The sequence below is a fragment of the Cetorhinus maximus genome, chromosome 3 (assembly GCF_964194155.1).
Source record: "Cetorhinus maximus chromosome 3, sCetMax3.hap1.1, whole genome shotgun sequence".
NCBI classification, from domain to species: domain Eukaryota; kingdom Metazoa; phylum Chordata; class Chondrichthyes; order Lamniformes; family Cetorhinidae; genus Cetorhinus; species Cetorhinus maximus.
The window spans coordinates 68,798,198-68,810,413 of NC_135881.1; the positions used below are offsets into that span (position 1 = coordinate 68,798,198).

General features: G+C 42.3%; 1 protein-coding gene across 3 annotated transcripts in view; it reads left to right on the top strand.

The window, feature by feature from the left end:
• efhb (EF-hand domain family, member B) overlaps positions 1-12,011 on the top strand; it is a 95,041-nt gene extending 83,030 nt beyond the window's left edge. For 2 of the 3 annotated variants that reach the window (XM_078534846.1, XM_078534855.1), the window contains one exon: positions 11,475-12,011. In XM_078534846.1, the coding sequence (XP_078390972.1) occupies positions 11,475-11,636 (162 nt within the window). In that variant the 3' untranslated portion in view covers positions 11,637-12,011. The remainder of the gene's footprint in view (positions 1-11,474) is intronic. The other variant, XM_078534860.1, reaches the window with a different exon arrangement.
• The last annotated feature ends 205 nt before the right edge of the window (positions 12,012-12,216 follow it).

Sequence of the window (12,216 nt, forward strand, 5' to 3'; positions counted from 1 at the left end):
AAGTTTCATTTTCTGCAATGATCAGAATGTAAGATCTGCGGTTCACTCTAACTTTAATTGTAAGACTTAAGTCAATTACAATTGTTAGAATGGGTTGATTTAAAAGAAACCTACATTTCCAACTAGCTACAGACCACTTTGGGTATGTTGTCACAGGTTTCACAGAATTTATTAAGTATTGCTGAATAAAGAGATTTTTTGTGGAAGCTTTTCGTCTTGCACTCATCAGGACAATTTGCAAGAAAATACCAACGTCAGGGAAACAACATATTTATACTGTATGAGAAGAGAGTGCTGATTGGTTGGCAAGTGGACTCTGATTGGTAGAGGTGTTGCCATGGAGAATGCACCAGTTGATGGTGACTGACAGTTAACTGGCAAACATTGTTTGAAATTTAAACCAGGCTGCTTGACTCTGATTGACTGAGACATTGCCCTGGGAGATAAACCAGTGAATGGCCATCACTTATTTTGTTTAGCTGAAACAGGCGCAATGCATGTACATGTTCTTTCTGTCTGCAAAGAGCAGGGCCCTGTGTATTAATATGTGTAGCTTCCAGTACATACAAATGCACCACACTGTAAGCCCGACTGACAATCTTAAATTGGTTGTCAGCATAATTTTAGCACACTGAGGATTATTTAGCAAATGTTGTCTAATCACGGAATCACATCTAATGTTGGACACTATTTTGAGTTTTACAAGCATGGGCTGGTTGGGTACGGTCTGTACTTTTCCTGTTGTGGACAGCGGAAGGGACATGCTGTTTGATAAGCTGAATGACTACTGATTCACGCAATGGTGGCGGGTCTAGATTGCCATGATATAATGCTACGGCACTTTTGGCCCTGAAAAGTGCCCAGGCTACCTCAGATCACCCTGGAAGGGCAAAGTATCTCAAAATTTGAGCAATTGGTGAAGCTAGCTGTTTCACGCTGCTACTGTGCTGTCACTAACAGGAAGCTGCTGTCAAGCCAAAAAGATGTTCTGCCTATCACACAAATGAGTAATATGGTACAGTAAAGTCCCGCTGTTTGCAACTTCCTTGTTCACGTTTTCACTTACCAGCGCTTTGTACTTTGTACACAGCATTGCCCATCGCGTGAGCAGTGCGGTTTCTTTTCTCTCACTCTCATTTTTTCCCGGGGAGATGGCGGCCATGACGGAGCAGAAACTAGTTTCAGCTGAAGAGCAGCCCGAACAAAGGGATTAACTTGGAAATGTCAAAATAGCTGTGTCAAGAGCTACAATAACAGCTCTATTCAATTTTAAATTTTCACTGATGTGTTGCTCAGAGGCTTCCCTGTCGGTCTTATAAAGGTACTGCACCACATTTTTGCTGGAGAATCCCGTACTGCCCTCGCATGGCTGGAACTTTTCTAATTGAATCCTATTTAAAAACATGATCCCCCTTCACAATTTTGCCCTTTGCGAGATATCGCGGAAACATAAACCCCAGCGAACGGCGGGACTTTAGTGTATATGAATTTCATTGCCAGTGTGATGCCAGGTATGTAGGCCGAATGTCCCAAAGATTGGCAGGCCATATCAAACAGCATGTCCCTTCCACTGTTGACAACGGGAAAGGTACAGACCATATCTGACCAGCCCCTGCTTGTAAAACTCAAAACACAGTGTCCAATATTAGATGTGATTCCGCGATTAGACAACATTTGCAAAATAACCTTCAGCGTGCTAAGAATTATGCTGACAACAAATGTAAGATTGTCAGTCAGGTTCGCAGTATGACACATTTGCATGTACTGGAAGCTAAATATATAAATGCACAGGACCCCATACACACAGTGCACCTGTTTTGGCTAAATAAAATAAATAACATCCATCCACTGGTTCATCCCCCAGGCCAAAATCTTGACCTATCAGGGTCAAGCTGCCTAGTTTAAATTTCAAACAATGCTTGGCAGTTAACTGTCAGTTGCCATCAACTGGTGCATTCTCCATGACAACACCGCAACCAATGTTGCGTGTTGCCATGGAGAATGTTGCAATGTTTTTGCCAACCAATCAGCATGTTTTTCTCATACTGTATAAATATTTTATTCCCCTGACATTGGTATTTTCTTGCAATTTGTCCTGTTGAGTGCAAGATGAAAAGCTTCCACAAAGAAAAGTCTCTTTTTTTTCAGAAATACTCAAATTCTGTACTACCAAATGAGAATTTATTAAGTTAATTGCAGTAACTACAAAATTGCAATACCTAGTAAAAGGCAGTCCGTTCACTCTGGACATTGGCTCTCGATTTCTGGTTCACTGTGGTGTTGTTCTTGTCCTGTTAACTGAAATCTATCTTGCTTCTTCTTACTTCTTCATGCTGCGTGCCTAGCTGCTGAAATTTGCTGCTTATTAACCCTTGCTAGCCACTACCTCTGTGCATGGTTAGTAGCATCCCTGAGTTTTGTTTGGTCCAGGCAATGCATGATCAGTCCCTAATAGGTCAAATGGTGCATAATTGGTTAAAAGCAAAAAACTGCGGATGCTGGAAATCCAAAACAAAAACAAAAATAAAAATACCTGGAAAAACTCAGCAGGTCTGACAGCATCTGCGGAGAGGAACACAGTTAAAGTTTCGAGTCCGTATGACTCTTCAACAGAACTAAGGAAAAATAGAAGAGAGGTGAAATATAAGCTGGTTTAAGGGGGGGTGGGACAAGTAGAGCTGGATAGAGGGCCGGTGATAGGTGGAGATTGCCAAAAGATGGGGTGGGGATGGAGGAGAGAGTTCATGATCTAAAATTGTTGAACTCAATATTCAGTCCGGAAGGCTGTAAATTGCCTAGTCGGAAGATGAGGTGCTGTTCCTCCAGTTTGCGTTGAGCTTCACTGGAACATTGCAGCAGGCCAAGGACGGACATGTGGGCATGAGAGCAGGGTGGAGTGTTGACATGGCAAGCGACATGGAGGTCTGGGTCATGCTTTCGGACAGACTGAAGGTGTTCTGCAAAGCGGTCACCCAGTCTGCGTTTGGTCTCTCCAATGTAGAGGAAACCGCATTGGGAGCAGCGAATGCAGTAGACTAAATTGAGGGAAGTGCAAGTGAAATACTGCTTCACTTGAAAGGAGTGTTTGGGTCCTTGGATGGTGAAGAGAGGGGAAGTAAAGGGGCAGGTGTTGCACCTTCTGCAGTTGCATGGGAAGGTGCCATGGGAGGGGGTTGAGGTGTAGGGGGTGATGGAGGAGTGGACCAGGGTGTCCCGGAGGGAATGATCCCTGCGGAATGCTGCCGGGGGGGGTGAAGGGAAGATGTGTTTGGTGGTGGCATCATGCTGGAGTTGGCGGAAATGGAGGAGGATGATCCTTTGAATGCAGAGGCTGGTGGGGTGATAAGTGAGGACAAGGAGGACCCTATTATGTTTCTAGGAGGGAGAAGAAGGTGTGAGGGCGGATGCACGGGAGATGGGCCGGATAGGGTTGAGGGCCCTGTCAACCACCGTGGGTGGAAAACCTCGGTTAAGGAAGAAGGAAGACATGTCAGAGGAACTGTTTTCGCAAGTGGCATCATCGGACCAGATGCGACGGAGGCGAAGGAACTGAGAGAATTGGATGGAGTCCTTACAGGAAGAGGGGTGTGAGGAGCTGTAGTCAAGGTAGCTGTGGGAGTCGGTAGGCTTGCAATGAATATTGTTGGACAGTCTATCACCAGAAATTGAAACAGAGAGGTCAAGGAACGGAAGGGAAGTGTCAGAGATGGACCATGTGAAAATGATGGAGGGGTGGAGATTGGAAGCAAAATTAATAAATTTTTCCAGGTCCAACAAGAGCATGAAGCAGCACCGAAGCAATCATCGATGTACCGGAGAAAGAGTTGTGGGAGGGGGCTGGAGTAGGCCTGGAACAAGGAACGTTCCACATACCCCATAAAGAGACAGGCATAACTGGGACCATGCAGGTACCCATAGCCACACCTTTTATTTGGAGGAAGTGAGAGGAGTTTAAGGAGAAATTGTTCAGTGAGAGAACAAGTTCATTCAGACGGAGGAGAGTAGTGGTGGATGGGGATTGTCCGGGCCTCTGTTCAAGGAAGAAGCAGAGAGCCATCAGACCATCCCAGTGGGGGATGGAGGTGTAGAGGGATTGGACGTCCATGGTGAAGAGGAGGCGGTTGGGGCCAGGCAACTGGAAATTGTTGATATCATTTAGGGTGTCAGAGGAATCACAGATGTAGGTGGGAAGGGACTGGACAAGGGGAGAGAGAATGGAGTCAAGATAGCAAGAAATGAGTTCCGTGGGGCAGGAACAGGCTGACACGATCGGTCTGCCGGGACAGTCCTGTTTGTGGATTTTGGGTAGGAGGTAGAAGCGGGCCATCCGAGGTTGGGCGACTATCAAGTTGGAAGCTGTGGGAGGAAGATCTCCAGAGGAGATGAGGTCAGTGACGGTCTTGGAAGCAATGACTTGATGTTCAGTGGTGGGGTCATGGTCCAGGGAGAGGTAGGAGGAAGTGTCTGCGAGTTGATGCTCAGCCTCCGCGAGGTAGAGGTCAGTGCGCCAGACAACAACAGCACCACCCTTGTCAGCAGGTTTGATGACAATGTCAGGGTTGGACCTGAGAGAACGGAGTGCAGCAAGCTCAGAGAGAGACAGGTTAGAGTGGGTGAGAGGAGCAGAGAAATTGGGACGACTGATGTCACGCCGACAGTTCTCAATGAAAAGATCAAGAGAAGGTAAGAATCCAGAGGGAGGGGTCCAGGTGGAGGGAGAATATTGGAGGTGGGTAAAAGGATCCGTTGAACGGGGAGAGGACTCCTGCCCAAAGAAGTGAGCATGGAGACGAAGGCGGTGTAAGAAGAGTTCAGCATCGTGCCGAGTCTGAAATTAATTGAGATGAGGGCATAAGGGTATGAAACTGAGTCCTTTGCTGAGCACTGAACGTTCAGCATCAGAGAGGGGAAGGTCAGGGGCTATGGTGAATACACGGCCGGAGCTGGGATTGGAAGACGGGATGGGGACAGAGGGACGGGCAGGGGTGGAGGGTCCCACCACTTGTCCCACTCCCCCTTAAACCAGCTTATATTTTACCTCTCTTCTATTTTTCCTTAGTTCTGTTGAAGAGTCATACGGACTCGAAACGTTAACTGTGTTCCTCTCCGCAGATGCTGTCAGACCTGGTGCATAATTAGTGTCTGATTGGTATCTTAAGTCACTTCCTGTTATCTCCTGACTGGTTCCCTATGATGTCAGTCACTTTTGGGACCATCCTTCTCATTGCAGCTTTTCCCTGTTATTTTATTAAGTTATAGCTTTTCACCAAGGTAACAAGGCACGACAAATAATTTGTGTGTGTGCTTATTTGCAATAAGTGGATGTGTGGTGTCACCTTCGAATGATTGATGCTTTAGCCTCCATATCCCAAAATGCCTAATTGATATATATTAGGTGTTCTGGAGTGTTCAGACGCTTGCATGTCACTCCCTAGTGACTGCTGATGACTGGAGCAAGTAAATGAAAAAATAACAAAAGGGTACAAAAGGACATACAGCCTCAATTACAAAGTTTCTCCAACATAAAATCTATACAAAGCATGTATAAAAATCAGTGCATAAAGACAACCAGCATGTTAAAACTGAGGTAACAAGGTACATATATGGTACAATGTGATGCATGTTCATAAGGAATAAAAGTCACAAGAATTACAAAACTGAATTCCTAAATTGCAAAACCCACAGTAATGCACAAGTCTGTTACATGCTTTGAAAGGAAATGGCTGTTTCTCTTTCAGGCACTTTAAGTTAAAAGGCTAAAACAATTTAAGACACAGAACTGTTGCTTGAGACCTAAAACTGTGTAACATCACACAATAGGGCCTTCTAACTCAAGTATAATTGCTAAGTGTTAATGGCTAGCGAGTATATCGTTTTCCATACTCGGATCCGCTCAACCATAACTGACTTCACAGCACTTTGCACAAGACTAGGGCTATGTGGTGTATTTAACTTGTCAAGTAAGGATTCATCTAGACAAAGGCTCACAGGGTGTGAAATTGGTGTCTTACATTGACTACATTTAAGCAGAATATCATATTATGTTAATTGATATACTTTGATTACTTGATCATGACACATAACTGAACTACAAACTAATTATTCAACATGGCCTTTCCTACAAGAAAATATAGGGATGCTATATTTAGATACCATCCTATGTAGTAGCAAGTAAACCTTATGTAAGCTGACAGAAAATCTAATAAGGATGCCTGCAAAGGAATAATTTTTATGAAGATTCCCTCTTAGCGTGGAGACTCACCACTTGGAATGCATATTAGGAATTTGGGCACTGATATTAGTGGGCCTTGCCAGATAACCCTCTGGGTGTGAAATTCAATAACATCATATAACAATCACGATGCTTGATTAACCCAGGTCCATTGCTTCAGATGCAGGCAGCATGCAAACTTTGTACTGTTTGCTCATTTAAATTATTGTTGCGTGCAGCCAGTGCTTCATATGGCTTGTTAGGTGGCTGCATGCCAGGAGCAGTAGGCTAGCATCAGTTAAAATCAGCCTGTGCCTCTTATAGGGAAGGTGCATTTTGACTGAAGCAGGAGTTGGAACTGGTTGCAGAAGAGAGTTTGAGTAAGAAAAACATTGAATTATGGCACAGTATGGCAGAGAGCGGGATTCAAGACTTTCTGACGCTGCACTTGGGGCTTTAGTGGGGTAGGCGTTGAGGAGAGATGTCATGTATGCTCTTACAGCTAAGAGGTCCTCCAGATAAACACTCAGAAGGCAGTGAGAACAGGAAGCTGTGTTTGTCAATGCCAGGAGTCTAGCTCTGAGGAACTGGATACAATGTCACAAGAAATTCAGTGACCTCTCGCGTGCGCTCAAAGTCAGCAAATGCATTTTAAAATGTCATATCCCACCAACTGCACCACTAGCCTTACACACAGCTCAATGCACCACATCTTCCATCACTCATCTGCCAACAATGTCAACAATCTCTATCAATCATGATTCATACCTGACATTCATAGCTTCACCTCACCCTCAAAAACTTGGCACTTCTGCAAGCCTCACAACCACACTCAATCTCCCCCAGTGAAGGTCAGCAGCCTTCCAGCAGCCACTGCAGTAGCGCTGTGCAGGAGTACTGGTTTGGAATGTTTGTTTTGTGGTGCTTGTGGCCAAGCTGATGTTGTGGTGATGAGCAACTGAAGGAAGGCAAGATGTGGGACTATTGGTGAATTGGGAATTGAGGTTGTATTCACTGGCATCATGCTCGGAGAGTCGATTGTGGACAGCGTGTCCAGAAAGGTTGCTTCCTCGGTTCTGCCGTCTCCTCCTCACCCTCCCCTCCTCTTCTTCCTCATCCTCCTCTTCTTTTTCCTCTTGGTCCTCAGCTGGTTTCCATATTACTATAGGCAAGGCTGTACCCTCATGATGATGAGGTTGCATTCCATGCAGCAGACCACAATGAATGTGACATGAGCTTTGCTGACTACTGTAGGACTCCCCCCAATGTGATTTAGGCAGCTAAAGCAATGCTTAAGCACCCCAATGACCTGCTTGATCCCATTTTGTGTGGTAGCACACCTTTAGTTATAGTCATTCTGCCCTAATCTTTGTAGGTTATGCACTAGAATCATGAGCCATGTGGTCAGCTGGTAGCCCTTGTCACCCACCAGCCACCCTTTGGGTTGTTCTTCTATCTCAATACAGATGGTGCAGTGAACTTTTGCAGAATGAAGGCATCATCAAATGACACATCAGCCTTTATTGCAAGGGAAGTTGACATATAAAAGTCAAGAAGTCTCATTGCAATAATGTAGGTCTTTGGTGTGACAACATCTTCGAGTACTGTGTATGCTGTGGTCTTCTTACCTAAGGAAGCATATACTTGCCTTAGAGGGGGGTACAATAAAGGTTCTCCAGACTGATTCCTGGAGTGAGAGAGCTGTCCTGTGAGGAGAGATTGAGAGGGATGGGCTGATAACCTCTGGAGTTCAGAAGAATAAGAGGTGATCTCATTGAACCGTATAAAATTCTTAAGGGGCTAGACACTGAGAGGTTGCTTCGACTGATGAGTGAATGTAGAACACGGGCATAGCCTCAGGATAATGGGTTGATCAGTGCGAGTCACACTCGATCGCCAATGCCATTGATAAGTACTTCACTGACGTTGCTGGTGATAAGACATCTCTGGACTTTTCCCAATTACTGACATTTTTACCAGTGAAGCAGCCTCCTGTGATTTAACTGTGGGAGGTCTTCCAAGAGCTCTTGAGAGTTAAATGTGGCAAGTCAGTAGGTCCAGATGGAATTCCAGCCAAGTTTATCCAAGTCATCGCCTATGGGTTTAATGTTCCGATATGCGATGTCTTGAATGCTTCCTTTGCTGAGGAAACCACCAATAAGCTGGGAACAACGTCAACCATTATCACAATATATTTTTCAAAGGCATTTGAGAGGGTTGATCATACAGGTTCTTGTCCAATGGATTGCTGACTTCTTCACTGACTGCACTCAGTGCATCAGATAAAATGGCTCTCTATCCGAAAGTATTCAGTGAACAGCCAGTGTGCTTCAGGGCACTTGGCTATGGCCAATCCTTTTCCTAATGATCATTAATGATTCTCTTTCTCTGGCCTTAAATACTGGAAATACGTAGATGATATAGCAGTCACTGAGTCTAGACCAGGGTGTGTGGCTAGTGAGGTTTAGGAGAATCTTAACACTCTCAATGAATAGTGTGAGGGAAAAAAAGTATGCAGTTAAATGCTACTAAGTATAATGCCATACGAGTTGACTTTGGTAGACATGAGCACATTCCCCTTGACTTAAATTTAGGCAGTAATAACCTGGTGGAGGCAAAAGCCTTAAAAATCTTGGGTATTTACATTCAAGCTGACTTACCTTAAAAAAGCCTGTTGTAGGATCAGTTTGGGTAGAGATAAGAGATAAGAAAGGTAAGAGGTCACTCATGGTAATAGTTTATAGGCCGCCCTAACAGTAATTACACTGTAGGGAAAGAGTATACAGGAAGAAATAAATGGGGTATGTAAGAAAGGCACCACAATAATCATGTGTAACTTTAATCTACATATAGATTGGCTGAATCAGATTGGCAAAGGTAGTCTGGAAAATTAGTTCATAGAGTATATTAGGGATAATTTCTTAAAGCAGTACATTCTAAAGCCAACCAGGGAGCAGGCTATTTTAGACCCGGTAATGAGCAATGAGGTAGGATTAATCAATAACCTCATGGTAAAGGAGCCTGTAGGTGACAGCGATCATAACATGGTATAATTTCACGTTCAGTTTGAAAGGGAGAAGTATGGGTCTAAGACTAATGTTTTAAACCCGAATGAAGGTAATTAAAAGTGTATGAAGGCAGAGCTAGCTAAAGTGGGAAACTAGATTAAAAGGTAGGACTGTAGAGATGCAGTGGCAGACTTTTAAGAAGATATTTAATAATTCTCAGCAAAGATTTATCCCAGTGAGAAAGAAAGGCTTTTTGAGAAAGATGCATATTCTGTGGCTAAACAAAAAAGTTAAGGATAATATCAAGTTGAAAGAAACAGTGTACAAATCTGCAAAGGTCTGTGGTTGATCAGAAGATTGGTCAGATTTTAAGAACCAGCAAAGAATTATTTAAAAATAGGGGGAGAAAGTAGAGTATGAGAGAAAGCTAGCTAGTAATATAAAAACAGATAGTAAGAGTTTCTACAAGTATTTAAATAGGAAAAGAGTAATTAAAGCTAGTGTTGGTCCTCTAGAGAGTGAGGCTGGGAAATTAATAATGCAAAACAAGGAAATGGTGGAGGTGTTGAACAGGTATTTTGTGTCTGTCTTCGCTGTAGAAGACTTAGAAAACTTCCCAAAGATACTTAAAAATCAAGAGGTGAGGAAATTAGAGGGAGGAACTATAAGCAATCACCATTACCAGGGAAAAGGTGCTGGGAAAACTATTAGACCTAAAGGCTGACAAGTCCCCAGGGGGACCAGACGGCTTGCATCCTAGGATCCTAAAAGAAGTGGGTGCAGAAATAGTAGAGGAATTGGTTACAACCTTACAAAATTCCTTAGATTCTGAAGTGGCCCTTGTGGATTGGAAAATAGCAAATGTAATACCTTTATTCAAGAAAGGAGGGAGGCAGAAAGCAGGAAACTCTAGGCCAGTTAGACTAACATCTGTCATAGGGAAATTGCTAGAATCCATTATTAAGGAGGTTATAGCAGGATATTTAGAAAATCATAATGGGATCAGGCAGAGTCAACATGGTTTTGAGAAAGGGAAATCATGCATACCTAATTCTTTAGAGTTCTTTGAGGAAGTAACAGCAAGGTTAATAAAGGGGAACCTGTGGATGTGGCATACTTGGATTTTCAAAAGGCATTTGATAAGATGCCATATCAAAGGTTACTACATAAGATAAGAGCACATGGTGTACAGGGTAAAATATTAGCATGGATGGAGGATTAGATTTTTAAAATTCATTCATGGGATGTACATGTCACTGGCTAGGCCTGCATTTATTGCCCATCCCTAATTGCCCTTGTTCAGAGGGCATTTAAGAGTCAACCACATTGCTTGTGGGTCTGGAGTCACATGTAGGCCACACCAGGTAAGGACAGCAGATTTCCTTCCTTAAAGGACATTAATGAACCAGATGGGTTTTTATGACAATCGACAATGGTTTCATGGTCATCATTAGACTTTTATTTCAGATTCTTATTGAATTCAAATTCTACCATCTGCCTGGAGAAAATATTGAGGTAGAAATAGATTTGACAGCCACACAGAATACATAGTGAAAATGTTGACTTCTGCACTGAACATAAATGGAATCAAGGGATAAGAACATAAGAAACTGGAACTAGAGTAGACCATTTGGCCCCTCGAGCCTGCTCCGCCATTCAATACAATCGTGGCTGATTACTGCCTCAACTCCACATTCCTGTTTCATCCCATATCCCTCAATTCCCTGAGAGATTTTGTGTTAAGTTTGAGCTCTTCTATTGTCTATAATTGAGCTTCAGTCAAGAACAATGAGAACATTTAATAGAATTCTTTATATTGAAAGCAAGTTCAGTGGATTTGTAGTTCATTCAGACTTTAGCCAAATGCAGTATATTTTACCCAAGGCAGCTTCTTAATCATTGGAAGCTCCTTAATAGTTGTATGGTGCTGATTTCTTGAATAGTTTGATTAACACAATTGGGGTCTCTACCTAAAATAATAGATAAATTATAGTGTCCTGTTTATTTTGTTGAATGACTGTCTTAATCTAGTGTAAATATCAATTAGTACTTTTCTTCTTATCTGACTGTTAGAATGACACAAAGCACCCTCCATTTCAAATCTGCCTTTTGATAGTTAAGTCATTTTTATTAATTATTCAATTTCTAACCACCTCCAAAATGTCAATTATTTCTATGGCAGTAATTTGAATTAAAATGTGGACTTGAAATTGCACTGACACTGAAGTTTTCTATTTCCATTTATATTTGTTCAGATTAAGAAAATATTTTGTAAGGTTGGAGTGGACATGTCCAAGGAAACGTTTGAAGAGGTCTGGAAGCAAGCTGCCATGATGCATCCGAAGGGAGAAGTTAGTGTGGAGACTTTCCGGGATGTTCTGGATGAAATTCAGACAGCACAGACTCTAACTTGTTGAGCAATTATAATTTTTTCATAGAATTCCAGGTATTTTTTTTAAAGCTTGGAGCTTTAGAATTGTGTAGATAAGTCAGAAGAGCTGCCTTAAAGTTATGATTCTAATTTTAAACTTATGAATGAGGTGTAATTTATATCAATATTTTTTGTCATTTTAGTACTTGATACCAAACTTTCTTATGAATATACAACACCTCAGTGTTTGGAACACCATGCTCAATGTAATCTTTTTATTGCAATTGGGCAACATGAATCATTTGGACTTGTCAAATTTCATGCAGCTTGTTTAAGGGTCATATAAAAATTTTAATCCTTGTCATCTGTTTTGTAACCAGTTTTGTTTCAAGTTTGAAAAGTGATTGTGGACATTTACATAAAATTTTAATAACGTGTCCTTTAATCTATTGTCTGAGTTTTTCTTTAAAAAATGTTTGCATTTTGCCAAGTCCAATAGTTGTCAAAAATCCACATTTCACCTCAGAATTCACCACGATATTTCAGATCAAACTTGAACTCTTATCAAATAAATTTGAAAATATGCATTTTCTTCATGGTAATGAGCATGCAAAAGCATTTTTCAC